General features: G+C 44.8%; 1 protein-coding gene across 1 annotated transcript in view; it reads left to right on the forward strand.

Annotated features, from left to right (window-relative positions):
* LOC139410301 (retinoschisin-like) overlaps nt 1-26620 on the forward strand; it is a 48407-nt gene that overhangs the window by 18958 nt on the left and 2829 nt on the right. Inside the window, exons 4-5 of the mRNA XM_071155790.1 lie at nt 12071-12212; nt 25750-25945. Coding sequence (XP_071011891.1) covers nt 12071-12212; nt 25750-25945 — 338 coding nt within the window. The remainder of the gene's footprint in view (nt 1-12070; nt 12213-25749; nt 25946-26620) is intronic.

A 26620-nucleotide genomic window follows, 5' to 3' on the forward strand; every position in this document is an offset into this window, starting at 1 on the left:
GGGTTAGTACTGTTGGGTTGGGGTTAGTACTGTTGGGTTAGGGTCAGTACTGTTGGGTTAGGGTTAGTACTGTTGGGTTAGTACTGTTGGGTTGGGGTTACTACTGTTGGGTTAGTCCTGTTAGATTGGGGTTAGTACTGTTGGGTTAGGGTTAGTACTGTTGGGTTGGGGTTAGTACTGTTGGGTTGGGGTTAGTACTGTTGGGTTAGGGTCAGTACTGTTGGGTTAGGGTTAGTACTGTTGGGTTAGTACTGTTGGGTTAGGGTTAGTACTGATGGGTTGGGTTAGTACTGTTGTGTTGGGGTTAATACTGTTGGGTAGGGTTAGTACTGTTGGGTTGGGGTTAGTACTGTTGGGTTAGGGTTAGTACTGTTGGGTTAGTACTGTTGGGTTGGGGTTAGTACTGTTGGGTTGGGGTTAGTACTGTTTGGTTAGTACTGTTGGGTTAGTTCTGTTGGGTTAGGGTTAGTACTGTTGGGTTGGGGTTAATACTGTTGGGTTGGGGTTAGAACTGTTGGGTTAGGGCTAGTACTGTTGGGTTAGGGTTAGTACTGTTGGGTTGGGGTTAGTACTGTTGGATTAGGGTTAGTACTGTTGGGTTGGGGTTAGTACTGTTGGGTTGGGGTTAGTACTGTTGGGTTGGGGTTTGTACTGTTGGGTTAGTACTGTTGGGTTAGGGTTAGTACTGTAGGGCTGGGGTTAGTACTGTTGGATTAGGGTTAGTACTGTTTGGTTGGGGTTAGTACTGTTGGGTTGGGGTTAGTACTGTTGGGTTGGGGTTAGTACTGTTGGGTTAGTACTGTTGGGTTGGGGTTAGTACTGTTGGATTAGGGTTAGTACTGTTGGGTTGGGGTTAGTACTGTTGGGTTGGGGTTAGTACTGTTGGTTTGGGGTTAGTACTGGTGGGTTAGCTTTAGGGTTAGTACTTTTGGGTTAGCTTTAGGGTTAGTACTGTTGGGTTAGGGTTAGTACTGTTGGGTTAGCTTTAGGGTTAGTACTGTTGGGTTAGCTTTAAGGTTAGTACTGTTGGGTTAGCTTTAGGGTTAGTACTGTTGGGTTAGGGTTAGTACTGTTGGGTTAGCTTTAGGGTTAGTACTGTTGGGTTAGGGTACTACTGTTGGGTTGGGGTTAGTACTGTTGGGTTAGCTTTAGGGTTTGTACTGTTGGGTTAGCTTTAGGGTTAGTACTGTTGGGTTAGCTTTAGGGTTAGTACTGTTGGGTTAGCTTTAGGGTTAGTACTGTTGGGTTAGGTCTAACCTAACCCTAACCCAGTGGCACCATTGTAAAGGTTGTCACACTCCCTGCTTAGCGAGTACTGCTTCCCCCTGATTCAACTCATATGGAGACTCAGGTCGACTACCTCGAAAACACAAGTGACCACCCTCCTGAAGCACTTCAACCCATCATGCTAATAAAAAAGGCCTTCTTCAATTGCACAAGTCAATATGCCCTTGAGCAAGTCACTTAACCCTAGTTGCTCCTTTAAATCGCTCTGGATAACTGTGTTTGCTAAATGACAAAAACAATCAAATAAATTACATTTTATTTTAAAACTTAATGCAATATTCATTCAACTCAGTTTCAAATCATGAAATACAAGTAAAATTGATAAATTCAATGATTCAATTTGTGCATCACAAATCCCAAAATATTACATTCAAATTCATTATCCTAATACAAATTCAAATACAATTTCTGTTGACACTGAAATCGCTCCATAGGAGAGTCAGTTAGGAAGAGAAGAAAGAAGGAGAGATAGCATATGTTGGATGCCATTAGATGATCTCATTACTGTAGTGGCAATGTGATGAACAGATTACGTCCCTAAATAAGCCTGTCACTCAAAAGCCCTACTGCTCCCTGATACTGTGCCAGGAGCACACGTGATGGAGGGCAGCCTGTGAACTTTGGAGCTGGCAACCATAGTTGATCCAGCATAGTGGATTAGAAGCTGCCTTTTACATAAACGGCTGGTGGGATGAGGCACCACTTTAGGGGACGACTGACCATCTGCTCCCAGCAGCCTCCCTCTCAGTCTCCCTGCATGGGGTCAGAGCACCCAGTAGCCTCCCTCTCAGTCTCCCTGCATGGGGTCAGAGCCTGTCCTGGATGTTGAGCTCCCAGCAGCCTCCCACTCAGCCTCCCAGCATGGGGTCAGAAGAACTGGCAGCCTCCCTCTCAGCCTCCCAGCATGGGGTCAGAGCACCCAGCAGCCCCCTAGCATGGGGTCAGAGTCTGTCCTGGATGTTGAGCTCCCGGCAGCCTTCCTCTCAGCCTCCTAGCATGGGGTCAGAGCCTGTCCTGGATGTTGAGCTCCCAGCAGCCTCCCTCTCAGCCTCCAAGCATGGGGTCAGAGCACCCAGCAGCCTCTCAGCCTCCCAGCATGGGGTCAGAGAACCCAGCAGCCTCCCTCTCAGCCTCCCAGCATGGGGTCAGAGTACCCAGCCACCTCCCTCTCAGCCTCCCAGCATGGGTTCAGAGCCTGTCCTGGATGTTGAGCTTCCAGCAGCCTCCCTCTCAGCCTCCCAGCATGGGGTCAGAACCCGTCTTGTATGTTGAGCCCCCAGCAGCCTCCATTTCAGCCTCCCAGCATGGGATCAGATCATGTCCTGGATGTTGAGCCCCCAGCAGCCTCCCTCTCAGCCTCAGAGCCTGTCCTGGATGTTGAGCTCCCAGTAGCCTCCCTCTCAGCCACCCAGCATGGGGTCAGAGCCTGCTTGTGTTTTCAGCTCCAACAGTGCAGTAATATTTAACTAAATGCTTGTGTTCCTAGCTCCAACAGTGCAGTAATATCTAACTAAATGCTTGTGTTCCTAGCTCCAACAGTGCAGTAATATCTAACTAAATGCTTGTGTTCCTAGCTCCAACAGTGCAGTAGTATCTAACAATTCACAACAATACACACAAATCTAAAAGTAAAAGAATGGAATTAAGAAATATATAAATATTAGGATGAGCAATGTCGGAGTGGCATTGACTAAAATACTGTCGTGACGTTGTATTAGTTAATGTGACGACTGTTGCTCATCAAATGATTAAAGGTTTCTAATTGTGTGATTAAATGAATCAAGCAATTATTAACTCATTAACCTGGGGCACCATGGGAAAATTAGTTTTATTGAGTTTCTATTTCCCAAATTAACTCAAAGAATATCAGAATATCGATTTTACAACAGTCGCTAATTAATCCGTTTCCTCTACAGTCTCGTTCTGAACGTCGTATAATCTGGGAATCTGCACAGACCCGGGTCTCACCAATGAGTTCGGACCCGGGTCTCACCAATCTTAGTTGAGTATTTATTTACTAGAAAGCTAAAATGATGATAAAATATACACATACACAAAAACAGTCTAGGCTATTGATTAGAACTTAGTATAACGGGCCAACACACTAAGGCGCAAACTGCCGCTCTTATGGGTCAGAATATAATGATGTAATTACGTGTGGGAGGTCTCAGATGGGAAGCTCCTTGTGGACCTTTTAGGCTTCTCAATGACGCTCTTCTCCGGCGCAACTCTCTGGTTGTCCTCACGATGTCAGGGTCCTTTTGGCTTAGTGGTCTGTTCCCTCGCCCTTGCTCTGGAAGGGGTCTTCTGAGGACAGACAGCTCTGTAGCTCAGAGCTCACAGCGTAGGAATGAAACAGTGTAGATACCACGATTCGATGGAGAGTGGAGGCTAGGTGGTCCAGCTTGAATTCACCCGCTTAGACACAACTACTCATCCGTAGCTTGGGTAGAAAAAACCTTGTGTTGCGTTTCGGGTTTGTTTACTTTTTAGACCATGGCTGCAGCTTGGGTCACTTAGTCTGATATGTTAATTCTTAACTCACATGTCTTATACCCTCGGGTCAGAAGTGGGAGTAACTGGGCGTACCAAGTTAAGAGGCAATGTCTAGATTTTACTCAAATCCAATTTTAGACAACTAACTTCACATTTCATCTTTACCAAAACATTCTCTTTGATTTGGACATTTTCCACACAACGTACAATGTATAAATATCAAGCATATGCTAGGAAAACTCTTAAAGTTACAGTGTTTTCGTAATAATGTCATCTATTAACCTTTAATAACAAAACAAAAATTACATACATTTTCATATTCCATCTATCGTCATGACCACCATTGTGGCTGACGGAAACCATTGTTCCAAAGTCCCTTTATTTCATGTTTAATGTTCTGAGGCTGGTTCTCCATAGTGAGAAGACAAAGGAATGTTGTCTGTGGCCTAAGATTTACCATGGGCGTGAGGGGTCATAAACCCCCACATCTTCAGACCCCTAGATCTCTCCTCCTCTGTTGGGGGTGAGAGATAATCTGTAAGGTTGTGGTCTTCTGTAACCTGACCTGATCAAGACAGTCATGACAATACAGTAGAATAGAATACAGTATATACATATGAGATGAGTAAAGCAGTATGTAAACATTATTAAAGTGACCAGTGATTCCATGTTTATGTATATAGGACAGCAGCATTTAAGTTGCAGGGTTGAGTAACCGGGTGGTACCCTGATAGTGATGGCTACTTAACAGTCTGATTGTAACGCGGGGCGAAGCAAGTGAACCCAAGTGCAGACTCAGACGGGGAGACAGGGATAAGGTAACTAAGGTATTTATTGAAAAGCGGGGGGAGATGGGGTGCAGGCCAGGGGGAGCTGGGGCGGGTAGCAGGGAACCAGGAACTGGGGCTGAGGCTGGGGCAAGTGGAGAAAGGGCAGGCTAAGCAGGTCCGGAGCGGAATCCAATGAAGCAGTAGAGCAGGGTTCCAGGGCAGAGAAGTAGGATTGACGTAACGAGGGATTGGACACAGGAACCAGTCAGAGGGGACAGAACTGTAGAAGAGAGAAAAGCAGCGCAGGGCTAGGGAAAAACAGGCACAACAAGATAACAAGATCTATGCGGGAACAAACGGCTGACTGAACAGGGGCTACGAACTGGCAGCGTGGAAGTGGCAGGGTTGAGTATTTGTAGATGCTTGATTATGGAACAGGTTGCAACTGCCACCACTCACACAATCAAATCAAATCAAATCAAATGTATTTATATAGCCCTTCGTACATCAGCTGATATCTCAAAGTGCTGTACAGAAACCCAGCCTAAAACCCCAAACAGCAAGCAATGCAGGTGTAGAAGCACGGTGGCTAGGAAAAACTCCCTAGAAAGGCCAAAACCTAGGAAGAAACCTAGAGAGGAACCAGGCTATGTGGGGTGGCAGGTCCTCTTCTGGCTGTGCCGGGTGGAGATTATAACAGAACATGGCCAAGATGTTCAAATGTTCATAAATGACCAGCATGGTCGAATAATAATAAGGCAGAACAGTTGAAACTGGAGCAGCAGCACGGTCAGGTGGACTGGGGACAGCAAGGAGTCATCATGTCAGGTAGTCCTGGGGCATGGTCCTAGGGCTCAGGTCCTCCGAGAGAGAGAAAGAAAGAGAGAAGGAGAGAATTAGAGAACGCACACTTAGATTCACACAGGACACCGAATAGGACAGGAGAAGTACTCCAGATATAACAAACTGCCCCTAGCCCCTCCGACACATAAACTACTGCAGCATAAATACTGGAGGCTGAGACAGGAGGGGTCAGGAGACACTGTGGCCCCATCCGAGGACACCCCCGGACAGGGCCAAACAGGAAGGATATAACCCCACCCACTTTGCCAAAGCACAGCCCCCACACCACTAGAGGGATATCTTCAACCGCCAACTTACCATCCTGAGACAAGGCTGATTATAGCCCGCAAAGACCTCCGCCACGGCACAACCCAAGGGGGGGGGGGGGCGCCAACCCAGACAGGATGACCACATCAGTGAATCAACCCACTCAGGTGACGCACCCCCTCCAGGGACGGCATGAGAGAGCCCCAGTAAGCCAGTGATTCAGCCCCTGTAATAGGGTTAGAGGCACAGAATCCCAGTGGAAAGAGGGGAACCGGCCAGGCAGAGACAGCAAGGGTGGTTCATTGCTCCAGAGCCTTTCCGTTCACCTTCCCACTCCTGGGCCAGACTACACTCAATCATATGACCCACTGAAGAGATGAGTCTTCAGTAAAGACTTAAAGGTTGAGACCGAGTTTGCGTCTCTGACATGGGTAGGCAGACCGTTCCATAAAAATGGAGCTCTATAGGAGAAAGCCCTGCCTCCAGCTGTTTGCTTAGAAATTCTAGGGACAATTAGGAGGCCTGCGTCTTGTGACCGTAGCGTACGTGTAGGTATGTACGGCAGGACCAAATCAGAGAGATAGGTAGGAGCAAGCCCATGTAATGCTTTGTAGGTTAGCAGTAAAACCTTGAAATCAGCCCTTGCTTTGACAGGAAGCCAGTGTAGAGAGGCTAGCACTGGAGTAATATGATCAAATTTTTGGGTTCTAGTCAGGATTCTAGCAGCCGTATTTAGCACTAACTGAAGTTTATTTAGTGCTTTATCCGGGTAGCCGGAAAGTAGAGCATTGCAGTAGTCAAACCTAGAAGTGACAAAAGCATGGATTAATTTTTCTGCATAATTTTTGGACAGAAAGTTTCTGATTTTTGCAATGTTACGTAAATGGAAAAAAGCTGTCCTTGAAACAGTCTTGATATGTTCTTCAAAAGAGAGATCAGGGTCCAGAGTAACGCCAAGGTCCTTCACAGTTTTATTTGAGATGACTGTACAACCATTAAGATTAATTGTCAGATTCAACAGAAGATCTCTTTGTTTCTTGGGACCTAGAACAAGCATCTCTGTTTTGTCCGAGTTTAAAAGTAGAAAGTTTGCAGCCATCCACTTCCATATGTCTGAAACACATGCTTCTAGCGAGGGCAATTTTGGGGCTTCACCATGTTTCATTGAAATGTACAGCTGTGTGTCATCCGCATAGCAGTGAAAGTTAACATTATGTTTTCGAATAACATCCCCAAGAGGTAAAATATATAGTGAAAACAATAGTGGTCCTAAACGGAACCTTGAGGAACACCGAAATTTACAGTTGATTTGTCAGAGGACAAACCATTCACAGAGACAAACTGATATCTTTCCGACAGATTAGATCTAAACCAGGCCAGAACTTGTCCGTGTAGACCAATTTGGGTTTCCAATCTCTCCAAAAGAATGTGGTGATCGATGGTATCAAAAGCAGCACTAAGGTCTAGGTGCACGAGGACAGATGCAGAGCCTCGGTCCGATGCCATTAAAATGTAATTTACCACCTTCACAAGTGCCGTCTCAGTGCTATGATGGGGTCTAAAACCAGACTGAAGCATTTCGTATACATTGTTTGTCTTCAGGAAGGCAGTGAGTTGCTGTACAATAGCCTTTTCTAAAATTTTTGAGAGGAATGGAAGATTCGATATAGGCCGATAGTTTTTTATATTTTCTGGGTCAAGGTTTGGCTGTTTCAAGAGAGGTTTTATTACTGCCACTTTTAGTCAGTTGGGTACACATCCGGTGGATAGAGAGCCGTTTATTATGTTCAACATAGGAGGGCCAAGCACAGGAAGCAGCTCTTTCAGTAGTTTAGTTGGAATAGGGTCCAGTATGCAGCTTGAAGGTTTAGAGGCCATGATTATTTTAATCATTGTGTCAAGAGATATAGTACTAAAACACTTGAGCGTCTCTCTTGATCCTAGGTCCTGGCAGAGTTGTGCAGACTCAGGACAACTGAGCTTTGAAGGAATACGCAGATTTAAAGAGGAGTCCGTAATTTGCTTTCTAATAATCATAATCTTTTCCTCAAAGAAGTTCATGAATTTATCACTGCTAAAGTGAAAGTCATCCTCTCTTGGGGAATGCTGCTTTTTAGTTAGCTTTGCGACAGTATCAAAAAGGAATTTCGGATTGTTCTTATTTTCCTCAATTAAGTTAGAAAAATAGGATGATCGAGCAGCAGTAAGGGCTCTTCGGTACTGCACAGTACTGTCTTTCCAAGCTAGTCGGAAAGACTTCCAGTTTGGTGTGGCGCCATTTCCGTTCCAATTTTCTGGAAGCTTGCTTCAGAGCTCGGGTATTTTCTGTGTACCAGGGAGCTAGTTTCTTATGAGAAATGTTTTTAATTTTTAGGGGTGCAACTGCATCTAGGGTATTGCGCAAGGTTAAATTGAGTTCCTCAGTTAGGTGGTTAACTGATTTTTGTCCTCTGGCATCCTTGGGTAGACAGAGGGAATCTGGAAGGACATCAAGGAATCTTTGTGTTGTCTGTGAATTTATAGCACGACTTTTGATGTTCCTTGGTTGGGGTCTGAGCAGATTATTTGTTGCAATTGCAAACGTAATAAAATGGTGGTCCGATAGTCCAGGATTATGAGGAAAAACATTAAGATCCACAACATTTATTCCATGGGACAAAACTAGGTCCAGCGTATAACTGTGACAGTGAGTGGGTCCAGAGACATGTTGGACAAAACCCACTGAGTCGATGATGGCTCCGAAAGCCTTTTGGAGTGGGTCTGTGGACTTTTCCATGTGAATATTAAAGTCACCAAAGATTAGAATATTATCTGCTATGACTACAAGGTCCGATAGGAATACAGGGAACTCAGTGAGGAACGCTGTATATGGCCCAGGAGGCCTGTAAACAGTAGCTATAAAAAGTGATTGAGTAGGCTGCATAGATTTCATGACTAGAAGCTCAAAAGACGAAAACGTCATTTTTTTTTTTGTAAATTGAAATTTGCTATCGTAAATGTTAGCAACACCTCCGCCTTTGCGGGATGCACGGGGGATATGGTCACTAGTGTAGCCAGGAGGTGAGGCCTCATTTAACACAGTAAATTCATCAGGCTTAAGCCATGTTTCAGTCAGGCCAATCACATCAAGATTTTGATCAGTGATTAGTTAATTGACTATAATTGCCTTTGAAGTAAGGGATCTAACATTAAGTAGCCCTATTTTGAGATGTGAGGTATCATGATCTCTTTCAATAATGACAGGAATGGAGGTGGTCTTTATCCTAGTGAGATTGTTAAGGCGAACACCGCCATGTTTAGTTTTGCCCAACCTAGGTTGAGGCACAGACACGGTCTCAATGGTGATAGCTGAGCTGACTACACTGACTGTGCTAGTGGCAGACTCCACTATGCTGGCAGGCTGGCTAACAGCCTGCTGCCTGGCCTGCACCCTATTTCATTGTGGAGCTAGAGGAGTTAGAGCCCTGTCTATGTTGGTAGATAAAATGAGAGCACCCCTCCAGCTAGGATGGAGTCCGTCACTCCTCAGCAGGTCAGGCTTGGTCCTGTTTGTGGGTGAGTCCCAGAAAGAGGGCCAATTATCTACAAATTCTATCTTTTGGGAGGGGCAGAAAACAGTTTTCAGTTGTTTTCAACAATCACACACACACACACACAGAGGTCTAATGTCAATTGCTCGTGTTTCTTGGCCCAAGCAAGTCTCTTCGTCTTATTGGTGTCCTTTAGTATTGGTTTCTTTGCAGCAATTCGACCTGGTTCACGCAGTCTCCTCTGAACAGTTGATGTTGAGATGTGTCTGTTACTTGAACTCTGTGAAGCAGAGGGGAGGTATGTGAGGTGACGTTGGCTCCCTCTGCTGGGATTACGGGAGCTGGGCACCCCCCGACACGGACAGATCTAAGTGGAGGTAATTAGAGGAAAGTGCCAACCAGCCATGGAGGCTAAATAAAAGGAGCACGATGGCACACCACGGGAGAGAAGGGAGATAGACGGACACCAGTCAAGAGAGAGAAGGGAGAGAGAGAAGGGAGAGAGACGGACACCAGTTAAGAGAGAGAAGGGAGAGAGACGGACACCAGTCAAGAGAGAGAAGGGAGAGAGAGAAGGGAGAGAGACGGACACCAGTCAAGAGAGAGAAGGGAGAGAGACGGACACCAGTCAAGAGAGAGAAGGGAGAGAGAGAAGGGAGAGAGACGGACACCAGTTAAGAGAGAGAAGTGAGAGAGACGGACACCAGTCAAGAGAGAGAAGGGAGAGAGAGAAGGGAGAGAGACGGACACCAGTCAAGAGAGAGAAGGGAGAGAGACGGACACCAGTCAAGAGAGAGAAGGGAGAGAGAGAAGGGAGAGAGACGGACACCAGTTAAGAGAGAGAAGGGAGAGAGATGGACACCAGTCAAGAGAGAGAAGGGAGAGAGACGGACACCAGTCAAGAGAGAGAAGGGAGAGAGACGGACACCAGTCAAGAGAGAGAAGGGAGAGAGACGGACACCAGTCAAGAGAGAGAAGAGAGAGAGAGAAGGGAGAGAGACGGACACCAGTCAAGAGAGAGAAGGGAGAGAGACGGACACCAGTCAAGAGAGAGAAGGGAGAGAGACGGACACCAGTCAAGAGAGAGACGGGAGAGAGACGGACACCAGTCAAGAGAGAGAAGGGAGAGAGACGGACACCAGTCAAGAGAGAGAAGGGAGAGAGACGGACACCAGTCAAGAGAGAGAAGGGAGAGAGACGTACACTAGTCAAGAGAGAGAAGGGGGAGAGAGACGGACACCAGTCAAGAGAGAGAAGGGAGAGAGACGGACACCAGTCAAGAGAGAGAAGGGAGAGAGACGGACACCAGTCAAGAGAGAGAAGGGAGAGAGACGGACACTAGTCAAGAGAGAGAAGGGAGAGAGAGAAGGGAGAGAGACGGACACCAGTCAAGAGAGAGAAGGGAGAGAGACGGACACCAGTCAAGAGAGAGAAGGGAGAGAGACGGACACCAGTCAAGAGAGAGAAGGGAGAGAGACGGACACCAGTCAAGAGAGAGAAGGAAGACCGAGCAAAACCTAAGTTATTTCTTTGATATATTTATTTTCTGTCTTAGTAAAGTTGTTTTTCGGACTAAAGCCTCCCTGTCTCTGTGTCAATCTCTGGAGGCTCAACCCAACACCCCACAGTTTACCACATTATCCTCTGCAGCAGAGAACTCTGGGTCTTCCTTTCCTGTGGCTGTCCTCATGACAGCCAGTGACTGCGACTGCACTTGAAGAAACTTTAAAAGTTCTTGAAATGTCTGGGTTGACTGACCTTCATGTCTTAAAACAATGATGGACTCTCTTTGCTTAATGGAGCTGTTCTTGCCATAATATGGACTTGGTGTTTTACCAAATAGGGATATCTCTTATATACCAACCCTGCTTTGTCACAACAAAACTGATTGGCTCAATTAAGAAGGAAAGAAATTCCACAAATGTACTTTTAACAAGACTCACCTGCTAATTGAATTGCATTCCAGGCGACTACCTCATGAAGCTGGTTGAGAGAATGCCAAGAGTGTGCAAAGCTGTCATCAAGGCAAAGGGTGGCTACTTTGAATAATCTCAAATATAACATATTTTGATTTGTTTAACACTTTTTTGGTTACTACATGATTCCATATGTGTTATTTCATAGTGTTGATGTCTTCACTATTATTCAACAATGTAGAAAATAGTAAAAATAAAGAAAAACAATTGCAAGAGTAGGTGTGTCCAAACTTTTGACTGGTACTGTATGTATATATAAAATATATAAGGGAGATTGGAAATGATGCAGACATTGATAGAAGCCACAATCTATGTGCAATATTAAATCTGATCTACACCCTAAAAAAACAAAATCACTCATATTACACTGAGCTCAGTGGTATGAAGGACCCTTACATGGTGAAGGTGACAATGTGGCAATGTGTCCTGTAGTTGAAGAACGACCACTGTGCATTCAGCTAAATGTACCAGATTGATGTCCAGCCAACATATACATGCACAGAGAGCATGATGTGAGCCACAATACTTTACATCCAACATGAACAGACTGGCAGACTGGCAGAGACAAACCCCAGGAGGAGATTTACACAGAATCTCAAACATCTGTAAATCTCTGTAAACATTTGCCGTTGATCAACTTCCCAGATTGTCTCTCTGTGTCACGCTAGGATAGCATCAGGGGTTTGATGGAGTGTTACGCAACACTAGGAGCCCTGACATTTTAACGTTTCATAACCAGATTACAATTTAGATACCGTGCTCTGATTTGTACCACTCCAACTGTGAGAATACAAATGAGATTGTGAAAAATGTTATGTTGAAAATAGACTCTTCTGCAATGTGCCATAGCACTTTATGACTTGATAGATGAGTTGTTAAACAGTGTGCCTGTGCTCCACAGAGTGTCTCTATCACAAGCCCCTGGGGTTCGAGGCTGGTTCAGTGGCACCGGACCAGATTAGCTGTTCTAACCAGGAAGAGTACAGCGGCTGGTATTCGTCCTGGACCTCCAACAGGGCACGACTCAACAGCCAGGGCTTCGGGTCAGTGCTGCTGTCTATACTCATGTCCTATCTGTCTGTATTATAATGTGTATGTTGGTCTCCTGTCCTAAATCAGGTGTATGCATCACAGTGTGTATGACCCTCTCTCCTCTCCAGGGGTGTAAACTACAAGCAGGATCAATGTGTATGACCCTCTCTCCTCTCCAGGGGCGTAAACTACAAGCAGGATCAATGTGTATGACCCTCTCTCCTCTCCAGGGGCGTAAACTACAAGCAGGATCAATGTGTATGACCCTCTCTCCTTTTCCAGGGGTGTAAACTACAAGCAGGATCAATGTGTATGACCCTCTCTCCTCTCCAGGGGCGTAAACTACAAGCAGGATCAATGTGTATGACCCTCTCTCCTCTCCAGGGGCGTAAACTACAAGCAGGATCAATGTGTATGACCCTCTCTCCTCTCCAGGGGCGTAAACTACAAGCAGGATCAATGTGTATGACCCTCTCTTCTTTTCCAGGGGTGTAAACTACAAGCAGGATCAATGTGTATGACCCTCTCTCCTTTTCCAGGGGTGTAAACTACAAGCAGGATCAATGTGTATGACCCTCTCTCCTCTCCAGGGGCGTAAACTACAAGCAGGATCAATGTGTATGACCCTCTCTCCTCTCCAGGGGCGTAAACTACAAGCAGGATCAATGTGTATGACCCTCTCTCCTCTCCAGTGTGGTAAACTACAAGCAGGATCAATGTGTATGACCCTCTCTCCTCTTCAGGGGCGTAAACTACAAGCAGGATCAATGTGTATGACCCTCTCTCCTTTTCCAGGGGTGTAAACTACAAGCAGGATCAATGTGTATGACCCTCTCTCCTCTCCAGGGGCGTAAACTACAAGCAGGATCAATGTGTATGACCCTCTCTCCTCTCCAGTGTGGTAAACTACAAGCAGGATCAATGTGTATGACCCTCTCTCCTCTCCAGGGGCGTAAACTACAAGCAGGATCAATGTGTATGACCCTCTCTCCTCTCCAGGGGCGTAAACTACAAGCAGGATCAATGTGTATGACCCTCTCTCCTTTTCCAGGGGTGTAAACTACAAGCAGGATCAATGTGTATGACCCTCTCTCCTCTCCAGGGGCGTAAACTACAAGCAGGATCAATGTGTATGACCCTCTCTCCTTTTCCAGGGGTGTAAACTACAAGCAGGATCAATGTGTATGACCCTCTCTCCTTTTCCAGGGGTGTAAACTACAAGCAGGATCAATGTGTATGACCCTCTCTCCTCTCCAGGGGCGTAAACTACAAGCAGGATCAATGTGTATGACCCTCTCTCCTCTCCAGGGGCGTAAACTACAAGCAGGATCAATGTGTATGACCCTCTCTCCTCTCCAGTGTGGTAAACTACAAGCAGGATCAATGTGTATGACCCTCTCTCCTCTTCAGGGGAATAAACTACAAGCAGGATCAATGTGTATGACCCTCTCTCCTTTTCCAGGGGTGTAAACTACAAGCAGGATCAATGTGTATGACCCTCTCTCCTCTCCAGGGGCGTAAACTACAAGCAGGATCAATGTGTATGACCCTCTCTCCTCTCCAGTGTGGTAAACTACAAGCAGGATCAATGTGTATGACCCTCTCTCCTCTCCAGGGGCGTAAACTACAAGCAGGATCAATGTGTATGACCCTCTCTCCTCTCCAGGGGCGTAAACTACAAGCAGGATCAATGTGTATGACCCTCTCTCCTTTTCCAGGGGTGTAAACTACAAGCAGGATCAATGTGTATGACCCTCTCTCCTCTCCAGGGGCGTAAACTACAAGCAGGATCAATGTGTATGACCCTCTCTCCTCTCCAGTGTGGTAAACTACAAGCAGGATCAATGTGTATGACCCTCTCTCCTCTCCAGTGTGGTAAACTACAAGCAGGATCAATGTGTATGACCCTCTCTCCTCTCCAGTGTGGTAAACTACAAGCAGGATCAATGTGTATGACCCTCTCTCCTCTCCAGTGTGGTAAACTACAAGCAGGATCAATGTGTATGACCCTCTCTCCTCTCCAGGGGCGTAAACTACAAGCAGGATCAATGTGTATGACCCTCTCTCCTCTCCAGTGTGGTAAACTACAAGCAGGATCAATGTGTATGACCCTCTCTCCTCTCCAGGGGTGTAAACTACAAGCAGGATCAATGTGTATGACCCTCTCTCTTCTCCAGGGGCGTAAACTACAAGCAGGATCAATGAGGTAGCCAGCTAACTTGTCTACATATCTATATTATATATATCTGTATTAGAAAGACCAGCTTAAAATGGGCATGGTCTAATGGACTCAACAACCAAAACCAAAAAACAACCAAAAAGTTAGCTCGCTATTTCATTGATCCTGCTTTATAGTATACACCCCAGGTTGTATATTAGAACTAGGGTTGTCAATAGATTTAAATAATTCATCTAGATAAATCATATGATTAATCTTGATTAACTTCAGAAAATCATACGATTATCTGAAGTTATTCAAGTTATTAAATTATTTGTATGATTTTCTGTAGTTAATAAAGATTAATCAAAAAAATAATAATTATTCAAATTTGACCCTAATTTAAGAGGTTTCAATTTAAAAAACATCATATTGGGTTGTAGTTATAAATTATTTGATTATATTCAGGAAGAAAACCCTATTCCAAGACAACTCTATTCCAAGACAAAAACAACATTTCAGCAAGGTCAGAATTCATGTCAAATATAATGCAGCTAGGATACTGATCCGTGTTCTACATCATGTTAAATATAAAACAGCTATTAGATCTAGTCTAGGATACTGATCCATGTTCTACATCTTGTTAAATATAATACAGCTGTTAGTTCTAGGATACTGATCCGTGTTCTACATCATGTTAAATATCATACAGCTTTTAGATCTAGTCTAGGATACTGGTCCATGTTCTACAACATGTTAAATATCATACAGGTATTAGATCTAGGATACTGGTCCATGTTCTACAACATGTTAAATATCATACAGCTGTTAGGGGTAGGGGGATCTTGAGCTGAAATAAAATGTCCCAGAAATTTTCCCAAAAATATATTTCTCTCAAATGTTGTGCACAAATTTGTTTACATCCCTGTTAGTGAGCATTTCTCCTTTGCCAAGATAATCCATCCACCTGACAGGTGTGGAATATCAAGAAGCTGATTGAACAGCATGATCATTATACAAGAGCACCTTGTGCTGGAGACAATAAATGGCCACTAAAATGTGCAGTTTTGTCACACAACACAAAGCCATAGATGTCTCAAGTTTTGAGGGACTGCAATTGGCATGCTGACAGTGCGAATGTCCACCAGAGCTGTTGCCAGAGAATTTAATGTTCTTTTCTCTACCTTAAGCCAACTTCAATGTCGTTTTAGAGAATTTTGCAGTACGTCTAACAGGCATCGCAAACGCAGACCACGTGTAACCATGCCAGCCCAGGACCTCCACATCTGGCTTCTTCGCCTGCAGGATGGTCTGAGATGAGCCACCCAGACAGTTGATGAAACTGTGGGATTTAACAACCAAATAATTTCTGCACTAACGGTCAGAAAAAGTATCCGGGAAGCACACCTGCATGCTCATCGTCCTCACCAGGGTCTTGACCTGACTGCAGTTTGGCATCGTAACTGACTTCAGTGGGCAAATGCTCACCTTTGATGGCCACTGGCATGCTGGAGAAGTGTGCTCTTCACTGATGAATCCCGGTTTCAAATGTACCGGACAGATGGCAGACAGTATTGCATTATGTGTCTGAGTGCACCTTGGTGGCGGTGGGGTTATGGTATGGGCAGGCATAAGCTATGGACAACGAACCCGATTGCTTTTTATTGATGGCAATTTCAATGCACAGAGATACCGTGACGAGATCCTGAGGCCATTTGATGTGCCATTCTTCTGCCGCCATCACCTCATGTTTCAGCATGATAATGTATAGCCCCATGTAGCAAGCATCTCTACACAATTCCTGGAAGCTGAAAATGTCCCAGTTCTTCCATGGCCTGCATACAGACATGAGCACGTTTGAGTTGCTTTCGATCAACTTGTACGACAGTGTGTTCCAGTTCCAGCCAATATCTGATCCATACTGTAGGCCCCTGAAACAAAGTAACAATTTTCAGTTGGAGATTTCACTGTGGTTGCAGACAGTTGCAAGATAACTGGTCTGCATAATATAAGTAATTCGGTAGTAATAAAACAAGGACATTCTCCAAACACCCGACATGGCAAACATCCCCGTTATTTGCAAGAGGAGGAGACGCAGGTATAGAGGACACAGAGCTGGATGCCTCTTGAGGACCCGCAGAAGGCGAGTGGGAAATCTGCCGTTACTGTCAATATTATTCGCCAACGTGCAATCATTGGACAATAACCTGGACGAGGTACAATCACGAATATCCTACCAACGGGACATCAAAAGCTGTACCTTATGTTTCACGGAATCGTGGCTGAATAATAACATGGATATTCAGCTAGCGGGATATACGCTGCACTGGCAAGATAGTACAGCACACTCCGGTAAGACGAGGGGGGACGGTCTGTGCATATTTGTAAACAACAGCTGGTGCACGAAATCTAGGAAGTCTCTAGATTTTACTTGGCTGAAGTAGAGTATATTGTGATAAACTGCAGGCCACACTACTTGCCTAGAGAGTTTTCAGCTATACTTTTCGTGGCCGTTTATTTACCACCACAGACAGATGCCGGCACTAAGACCGCACTCAGTCAGCTGTATAAAGAAATAAGCAAACAGGAAAACACTCACCCAGAGGCGGCACTCCTAGTGGCCTGAGACTTTAATGCAGGGAAACTTAAATCAGTTCTACCAAATTTCTATCAACATGTTAAATGGGCAACCAGAGGGAAAACAATTCTAGATCACCTGTACTCCAAACACAGAGACGTGTACAAAGCTCTAACTCGCCCTCCATTTGGTAAAACTGACCACAACTCTATCCTCCTGATTCCTGCTTACAAGCGAAAATGAAAGCAGGAAGCACCAATGACTCAGTCTATATAAAAGTGGTCAGATGAAACAGATGCTAAACTACAGGACTGTTTTGCTATCACAGACTGGAACATGTTCCGGGATTCTTCCGATGGCATTGAGGAAGGAGTACACTACATAAGTCACTGGCTTTATCAATAAGTGCATTGAGGATGTCGTCCCCACAGTGACTGTACATACATGCCCTGCGACGAATCATTCTACACCGGCTCCGAAGCTCGTCTTATGTGGCCGGGCTTGCAAACTATTACAGACTACAAAGGGAAGCACAGCCGCGAGCTTCCCAGTGACACGAGCCTACCAGATGAGCAAAAGCACTTCTATGCTCGCTTTGAGGCAAGTTGCACTGAGGCGTGCATGAGAGCATCAGCTGTTCCGGACGACAGTGCGATCACGCTCTCCGTAGCCGACGTGAGTAAGACCTTGAAACATGTCAACATGCACAAGGCTGCTGGGCCAGACGGATTACCAGGACGTGTGCTCCGGGCATGTGCTGACCAACTGGCAGGTGTCTTTACTGACATTTTCAACTTGTCCATGATTGAGTCTGTAATACCAACAATACCAATACCACTAAGGCAACCTTCCTAAATGACTACAGACCCGTAGCACTCACGTATGTAGCCATGAAGTGCTTTGAAAGGCTGGTAATGGCTCACATCAACACCATTATCCCAGAAAACCTAGACCACTCCAATTTGCATACCGGTCAAACAGATCCACAGATGCAATCTCTATTACACTCCACACTGCCCTTTCCCACCTGGACAAAAGGAACACCTATGCGAGAATGCTGTTCATTGACTACAGCTCAGCATTCAGCACCATATTACCCTCAAAGCTCATCACTAAGCTAAGGATCCTGGGACTAAACACCTCCATCTGCAACTGGATCCTGGACTTCCTTACGGGCCACCCCCAGGTGGTGAGATTAGGTAGCAACACATCTGCCACACTGATCCTCAACACTGGAACCACCCAGGGGTACGTGCTCAGTCCCCTCTTGTAGTCCCTGTTCACTCACGACTGCATGACCAGGCATGACTCATACACCATCATTAAGTTTGCAGACGATACAACAGTGGTAGGCCTGATCACCGACAACGACGAGACAGCCTATAGGGAGGAGGTCAGAGACCTGGCCGGGTGGTGCCAGAATAACAAGCTCTCATCAAATTTCAAATCAAATGTATTTATAAATTCCTACTTACATCAGCTGATATCTCAAAGTGCTGTACAGAAACCCAGCTTAAAATCCCAAACAGCAAGCAATGCAGGTGAAGAAGCACGGTGGCTGGGAATAACTCCTTAGAAAGGCCAGAACCTAGGAAGAAACCTAGAGAGGAACCAGGCTATGAGGGGTGGCCAGCCCTCTTCTGGCTGTGCCGGGTGGAGATTATAACAGAACATGACCAAGTTGTTCAAATGTTCATAAATGACAATCAGGGTCAAATAATAATAACCACAGTGGTTGTCGAGGGTGCAACAGGTGCAGCAAGTCAGCACCTCAGGAGTAAATGTCGGTTGGCTTTTCATAGCCAATCATTCAGAGTATCTCTACCGCTCCTGCTGTCTCTAGAGAGTTGAAAACAGCAGGTCTGGGACAGTTGGCACGTCTGGTGAACAGGTCAGGGTTCCATAGCCGCAGGCAGAACAGTTGAAACTGGAGCAGCAGCACGGCCAGGTGGACTGGGGACATCAAGGAGTCATCAGGCCGTGTAGTCCTGAGGCATGGTCCTAGGGCTCAGGTCCTCTGAGAGAGAGAGAGAATTAGAGAGAGCATACTTAAATTGACACAGGACACCGGATAAGACAGGAGAAATACTCCAGATAAAACAGACTCTTCCTAGCCCCCCGACACATCAACTACTGCAGCATAAATACTGGAGGATGAGACAGGAGGGGTCGGGAGCCACTGTGGCCCCATCCAATGATACCCCCGGACAGTGCCAAACAGGCAGGATATAACCCCATCCCCTTTGCCAAAGCACAGCCCCCACACCACTAGAGGGATACCTTCAACCACCAACTTACTATCCTGAGACATGGCCGGGTATAGCCCATGAAGATCTCCGCCATGGCACAACCTGAGGGGGGGGCGCCAACCCGGACAGGAAGATCACGTCAGTGACTCAACCCACTCAAGTGGCGCACCCCTCCTAGGGATGGCATGGAAGAGCACCTGTAAGCCAGAGACTCAGCCCCCCGTAATATGGTTTGAGGCAGAGAATCTCAGTGGAGAGAGGGAAACCGGCCAGGCAGAGACAGCAAGGGCGGTTCGTTGCTCCAGTGCCTTTCCGTTCACCTTCACACTCCTGGGCCAAACTACACTCAATCATAGGACCTACTGAAGAGATGAGTCTTCAATAAAGACTTTAAAGGTTGAGACCAAGTCTGCATCTCTCACATGGATAGGTAGACCATAAAAATGGAGCGCTATAGGAGAAATCCCTGCCTCCAGCTGTTTGCTTAGAAATTATAGGGACAGTTAGGAGAACTGCATCTTGTGACCATAGTGTTGGTGTAGGTATGTACGGCAGGACCAAATCGGAAAGATAGGTAAGAGCAAGCCAATGTAATGCTTTGTAGGTTAGCAGTAAAGCCTTGAAATCAGCCATGTCCCAGGAAGCCAGTGTAGAGAGGCTAGCACTGGAGTAATATGATAAAAATGTTTTGGTTCTAGTCAATATTCTAGCAGCCGTGTTTAGCACTAACTGAAGTTTATTTAGTGTTTTATCTGGGTAGCCGGAAAGTAGAGCATTGCAGTAGTCTAACCTAGAGGTCACAAAAGCATGGATTCATTTTTCCTCCATCATTTTTAGACAGAAAGTTTCTGATTTTTGCAATGTTACATAGATGGAAAAAAGCTGTCCTTGAAACAGTCTTGATATGTTCGTCAAAAGAGAGATCAGGGTCCAGAGTAACGCCAAGGTCCTTCACAGTTTTATTTGAGATGACTGTACAACCATCAAGATTAATTGTCAGATTCAACAGAAGATCTCTTTGTTTCTTGGGACCTAGAACAAGCATCTCTGTTTTGTCCGAGTTTGAAAGTAGAACATTTGCAGCCATCCACTTCCTTATGTCTGAAACACAGGCTTCCAGCGAGGGCAATTTTGGGGCTTCACCATGTTTCATTGAAATGTACAGCTGTGTGTCATCCGCATAGCAGTGAAAGTTAACATTATGTTTCCAAATGACATCACCAAGAGGTAAAATATATAGTGAAAACAATAGTGGTCCTAAAACGGATCCTTGATTTGTCAGAGGACAAACCATTCACAGAGACAAACTGATATCTTTCCGACAGATAAGATCTAAACCAGGCCAGAACTTGTCCGTCTAGACCAATTTGGGTTTCCAATCTCTCCAAAAGAATGTGGTGATCGATGGTATCAAAAGCAGCACTAAGGTTTAGGTGCACGAGGACAGATGCAGAGCCTCGGTCTGATGCCATTAAAAGGTCATTTACCACCTTCACAAGTGCAGTCTCAGTGCTATGATGGAGTCTAAAACCAGACTGAAGCATTTCGTATACATTGTTTGTATTCAGGAGGTCAGTGAGTTGCTGTACAACAGCCCTTTCTAAAATGTTTGAGAGGAATGGAAGATTCGATATAGGCCGATAGTTTTTTATATTTTCTGGGTCAAGGTTTGGCTGTTTCAAGAGAGGCTTTATTACTGCCACTTTTAGTCAGTTGCGTACACATCCGGTGGATAGAGAGCCGTTTATTATGTTCAACATAGGAGGGCCAAGCACAGGAAGCAGCTCTTTCAGTAGTTTAGTTGGAATAGGGTCCAGTATGCAGCTTGAAGGTTTAGAGGCCATGATCATTGTTTTCATCATTGTGTCAAGAGATATAGTACTAAAACACTTTAGCGTCTCTCTTGATCCTAGGTCCTGGCAGAGTTGTGCAGACTCAGGACAACTGAGCTTTGAAGGAATACGCAGATTTAAAGAGGAGTCCGTAATTTGCTTTCTAATAATCATGATATTTTCCTCCAAGAAGTTCATGAATTTATCACTGCTAAAGTGAAAGCCATCCTCTCTTGGGGAATGCTGCTTTTTAGTTAGCTTTGCGACAGTATCAAAAAGGAATTTCGGATTGTTCTTATTTTCCTCAATTAAGTTAGAAAAATAGGATGATCGAGCAGCAGTAAGGGCTCTTCGGTACTGCACGGTTCCAAGCTAGTCGGAAGACTTCCAGTTTGGTGTGGCGCCATTTCCGTTCCAATTTTCTGGAAGCTTGCTTCAGAGCTCGGGTATTTTCTGTGTACCAGGGAGCTAGTTTCTTATGAGAAATGTTTTTAGTTTTTAGGGGTGCAACTGCATCTAGGGTATTGCGCAAGGTTAAATTGAGTTCCTCAGTTAGGTGGTTAACTTATTTTTGTCCTCTGGCGTCCTTGGGTAGACAGAGGGAATCTGGAAGGTCATCAAGGAATCTTTGTGTTGTCTGTGAATTTATAGCACGACTTTTGATGTTCCTTGGTTGGGGTTTGAGCAGATTATTTGTTGCGATTGCAAACTTAATAAAATGGTGGTCTGATAGTCCAGGATTATGAGAAAAAACATTAAGATCCACAACATTTATTCCATGGGACAAAACTAGGTCCAGCGTATGACTGTGACAGTGAGTGGGTCCAGAGACATGTTGGACAAAACCCACTGAGTCTATGATGGCTCCGAAAGCCTTTTGGAGTGGGTCTGTGGACTTTTCCATTTGAATATTAAAGTCACCAAAGATTAGAATATTATCTGCTATGACTACAAGGTCCGATAGGAATTCAGGGAACTCAATGAGGAACGCTGTATATGGCCCAGGAGGCCTGTAAACAGTAGCTAATAAAAGTGATTGAATAGGCTGCATAGATTTCATGACGAGAAGCTCAAAAGACAAAAACGTCATTTTTTTTTTGTAAATTGAAATTTGCTATCGTAAATGTTAGCAACACCTCTGCCTTTGCGGGATGCACGGGGGATATGGTCATTATTGTAGCCAGGAGGTGAGGCCTCATTTAACACAGTAAATTCATCAGGCTTAAGCCATGTTTCAGTCAGGCCAATCACATCATGATTATGATCAGTGATTAGTTCATTGACAATAATTGCCTTTGAAGTAAGGGATCTAACATTATGTAGCCCTATTTTGAGATGTGAGGTATCAAGATCTTTTTCAATAATGACAGGAATGGAGGAGGTCTTTATCCTAGTGAGATTGCTAAGGCGAACACTGCCATGTTTATTTTTGCCCAACCTAGGTCGAGGCACAGACACGGTCTCAATGGTGATAGCTGAGCTGACTACACTGACTGTGCTAGTGGCAGACTCCACTATGCTGGCAGGCTGGCTAACAGCCTGGGCTGAAGGGAAACCACAGGACTCTCAACCGACGTGGAACCACAGAGGACAGGAAAGCAGGTCCTCCAGCATTCGGGTGGTCAGTCCGTGATTTTAATCCTTGACCATGAGATGGTGGAGTTATGGCGTTGAAGCCAAGGGAGGTTGAGGATGTTATTGTGAGCTGGTTTTTGAGGTGATGTTAAGAGAGGAGGCAAGGGTCTGGTCTATAAAGTTCCCGTGGCACCGGAATCCACTAACGCTGTAGATACATGAGGGACAGTCAACTAGTGTGATCAACACCAAAAAGTGTTTGGCAGAAAGTGATGAAGAGGGGATACTCACACCCTCTTGCTCTCCTGGATCCCGAGTTGGGACGTACCGGACACTGCTAGAGATGGTGCCCTCCTTGACCACAATAGAGACAGAGCCCAAGCTGTTTCCTTCTGCTTCACTCAGCCGCTGGGAAGTGTGTGGCCGTCATATTTATCAAGGAGGGACAAACGGGAATCGCTGACCTGAGTGGGTTGCTGAATGGGCTGGTGTGCTGGCTCTCTGGATAGACTGGTGGTAGACTATCCTCTGCTGAAGGCAACGCCTCTTGGGTATGTTTGAGACATTGAGCACTGCAAAGAACCTCTTCCATAGCCGTCCCCAGTTGCACCAGCTGGTCGTGGTGTTGACGAAGTAGGTATCTCTGCTCGTCGACCGTCTGGGAGATGTTCTGATTTCCTGTTGCTTCCATTTGTTGAGGCAGTACTCTGTAACGTAGACACTGGGAGTCGAGAAGCAGGTGCAGGTGATAAGTTTAATACAACATAGGAGTAGCTTCTTGACATGAAACACAGAAACAATACTGCCTGGGGAATGAACCTAAGGGAGTGCCAGAGAAAGGGGAGGTAATGAGTGCGGTAATGGAGTCCAGGTGTGCCTCATGATGAAGCAAAGGTGCGCGTAATGATTGCTGCTAGGTGTGCATAATGATGGTTGCCAGGACCGGTGGTTAGTTTAACCGGCGACATCAAATGCCGGAAGGGAGGAGCAGGAGAAGACGTGACATCATGTTTACTAATACCTGTTACGTTTGGCTAATTATTTCTGCAGGCGGTTCAATTGCTAGTGCAAACAGGAGGGGGAGAGGGAACATCCCTGTCTTGTGCCCCTTTTTTTAGATAATATATTATTTGTGTATATTTTAGCTTTAGGACATGTATAGTTGAAGTCAAAGCACGTCAAGCACGTTGTTCTCTACAGTCGAAGTTGGAAGTTTACATACACTTAGGTTGGAGTCATTAAAACTCATTTTTCAACCACTCCACAAATTTCTTGTTAACAAACTACAGTTTTGGCAAGACGGTTAGGACATCTACTTTGTTCATGACACAAGTAATTGTTCCAACAATTGTTTACAGACAGATTATTTCACTTATAATTCACTGTATCACAATTCCAGTGAGTCAGAATTTGACATACACTAAGTTGACTGTGCCTTTAAACAGCTTGGAAAACTCCAGAAAATTATGTCATGGCTTTAGAAGCTTCTGATAGGTTAATTTACATAATTTGAGTCAATTGGAGGTGTACCTGTGGATGTATTTCAAGGCCTACCTTCAAACACAGTGCCTCTTTGCTTGAGATCATGGGAAAATCAAAAGAAATCAGCCAAGACCTCAGAAGAAACATTGTAGACCTCCACAAGTCTGGTTCATCCTTGGGAGCAATTTCCAAATGCCTGAAGGTACCACGTTCATCTGTACAAACAGTAGTACGCAAGTATAAACACCATGGGACCACGCAGCCATCATACCGCTCAGGAAGGAGACGCGTTCTGTCTCCTAGAGATGAACGTACTTTGGTGCAAAAAGTACAAATCAATCCCAGAACAACAGCAAAGGACCTTGTGAAGATGCTGGAAGCAACAGGTACAAAAGTATCTATATCCACAGTAAAACAAGTCCTATATCGACATAACCTGAAAGGGCGCTCAGCAAGGAAGAAGCCACTGCTCCAAAACATTTGTGGGCAGAACTGAAAAAAAATGTGTGCGAGCAAGGAGTCCTACAAACCTGACTCAGTTACACCAGCTCTGTCAGGAGGAATGGGCCAAAATTCACCCAACTTATTGTGGAAGGCTACCCAATACGTTTGACACAAGTTAAACAATATAAAGGTAATGCTACCAAATACTAATTGAGTGCATATAAACTTCTGACCCACTGGGAATGTGATGAACTAAATTAAATCTGAAATAAATAATTATCTCTACTATTATCCTGACATTTCACATTCTTGAAATAAAGTGGTGATCCTAACTGACCTAAGAAAGGATTTTCTTTGTAGGACTAAATGTCAGGAATTGTGAAACTGAGTTTAAATGTATTTGGCTAAGGTGTATGTTAACTTCCATCTTCAACTGTATATAATATTTTTTATTAAATACATTATTTCAGCTGGAAAGTTGAAAGCTTCCAAATAGAAAACACCATTCATGACGGTCATAAGTCTTTTCGGCATGAATAGCCATTATTGATCAATCTATATATTTTGTTTTTTGCATATTGATATTAAACTAAAATATGTTATTATATTTGTTTGTAAGTAATTCATAAACCCTGTTTGAATGATACTGTATGTATCAAGTCTTAATAATTTTGCCATTCTATTACATATGAGCTTTGTTATTATTTTGTTTTCACAATTTATTAAACTAATGGGTCCGTAATCAGCAGGGACTCTCCAGATTTACCTGGTTTTAATATAACTGAAAAAATAGTTTGACACATGGAACTGAAACTGAAATCTAATTACAATGTTGCAGAACGTTGAAGTAAACATTTTGTGAGAAATATTGTAAACTGTAATTCAAACGTTGAGTTTCCCTAAATGAAAATCGTTGAGACAATTGTTGACACAATGTTTTATCTATCGCAGGGATATTCAACTTTTACACTACGGGTTCCAGAGCCTGCTGGTTCTCTGTTCTACCTGATAATGAATTTCACCCACCTGATGTACCAGGTCTAAATCAGTCCCTGATTAAAGGGGAACAATGAAAGAATGCAGTGGAACTAGATAAGAGGACCAGAGTTTAGTTTGAGGGTTCTATCATACAACCTAATACAATGGAGATGTGAAAAAAAAAATCTAAATAAATTAACAGCGTTAACTTTGACAGCCCTAATTAACATGTATGTTCCTCCTCCTTTCCAGGTGTGCATGGCTGTCTAAGTTCCAGGACAACAGCCAGTGGATCCAGATTGACCTGCAGGATGTGGGTGTGGTCTCAGGTATCCTGACGCAGGGTCGCTGTGATGCTGATGAGTGGCTGACTAAGTACAGCGTCCAGTACCGCACCGATCAGAACCTAAACTGGATCTACTACAAGGACCAGACTGGCAACAACAGGGTCAGTATACAGTAGGACCAACAACAGGGCCAGTATACAGTAGGACCAACAACAGGGTCAGTATACAGTAGGACAAACAACAGGGTCAGTATACAGTAGGACCAACAACAGGGTCAGTATACAGTAGGACCAGCAACAGGGTCAGTATACAGTAGCACCAACAACAGGGTCAGTATAAATTAGGACCAACAACAGTCAGTATAAATTGGGACCAACAACAGGGAAGGTATACAGTAGGACCAACAACAGGGTCAGTATGCAGTAGGACCAACAACAGGGTCAGTGTGCAGTAGGACCAACAACAGGGTCAGTATGCAGTAGGACCAACAACAGGGTCATTATGCAGTAGGACTAATAACAGGGTCAGTGTGCAGTAGGACCAACAACAGTGTCAGTGTGCAGTAGGACCAACAACAGGGTCAGTGTGCAGTAGGACCAACAACAGGGTCAGTATGCAGGCTAGGCATTCTGGATTATGCTACTAGTAATACTACTAAATCACAAGGGGACAATTGTCAGTTCCTCTTAGGCTCTGTGTTCTAAAATGGCACTCTATTTCCTATCTAATGGAGTAGTTTTGACCAGAGCTCTATGGGCTCTGGAAAAGTGGTGCACTACATTGGGTGCCATTTGGGATTCAGCCCATCTCGCTTGCATATCCTTCTCTATAGTCTA

This window comes from Oncorhynchus clarkii, chromosome 5 (assembly GCF_045791955.1).
Source record: "Oncorhynchus clarkii lewisi isolate Uvic-CL-2024 chromosome 5, UVic_Ocla_1.0, whole genome shotgun sequence".
Taxonomy (NCBI): domain Eukaryota; kingdom Metazoa; phylum Chordata; class Actinopteri; order Salmoniformes; family Salmonidae; genus Oncorhynchus; species Oncorhynchus clarkii.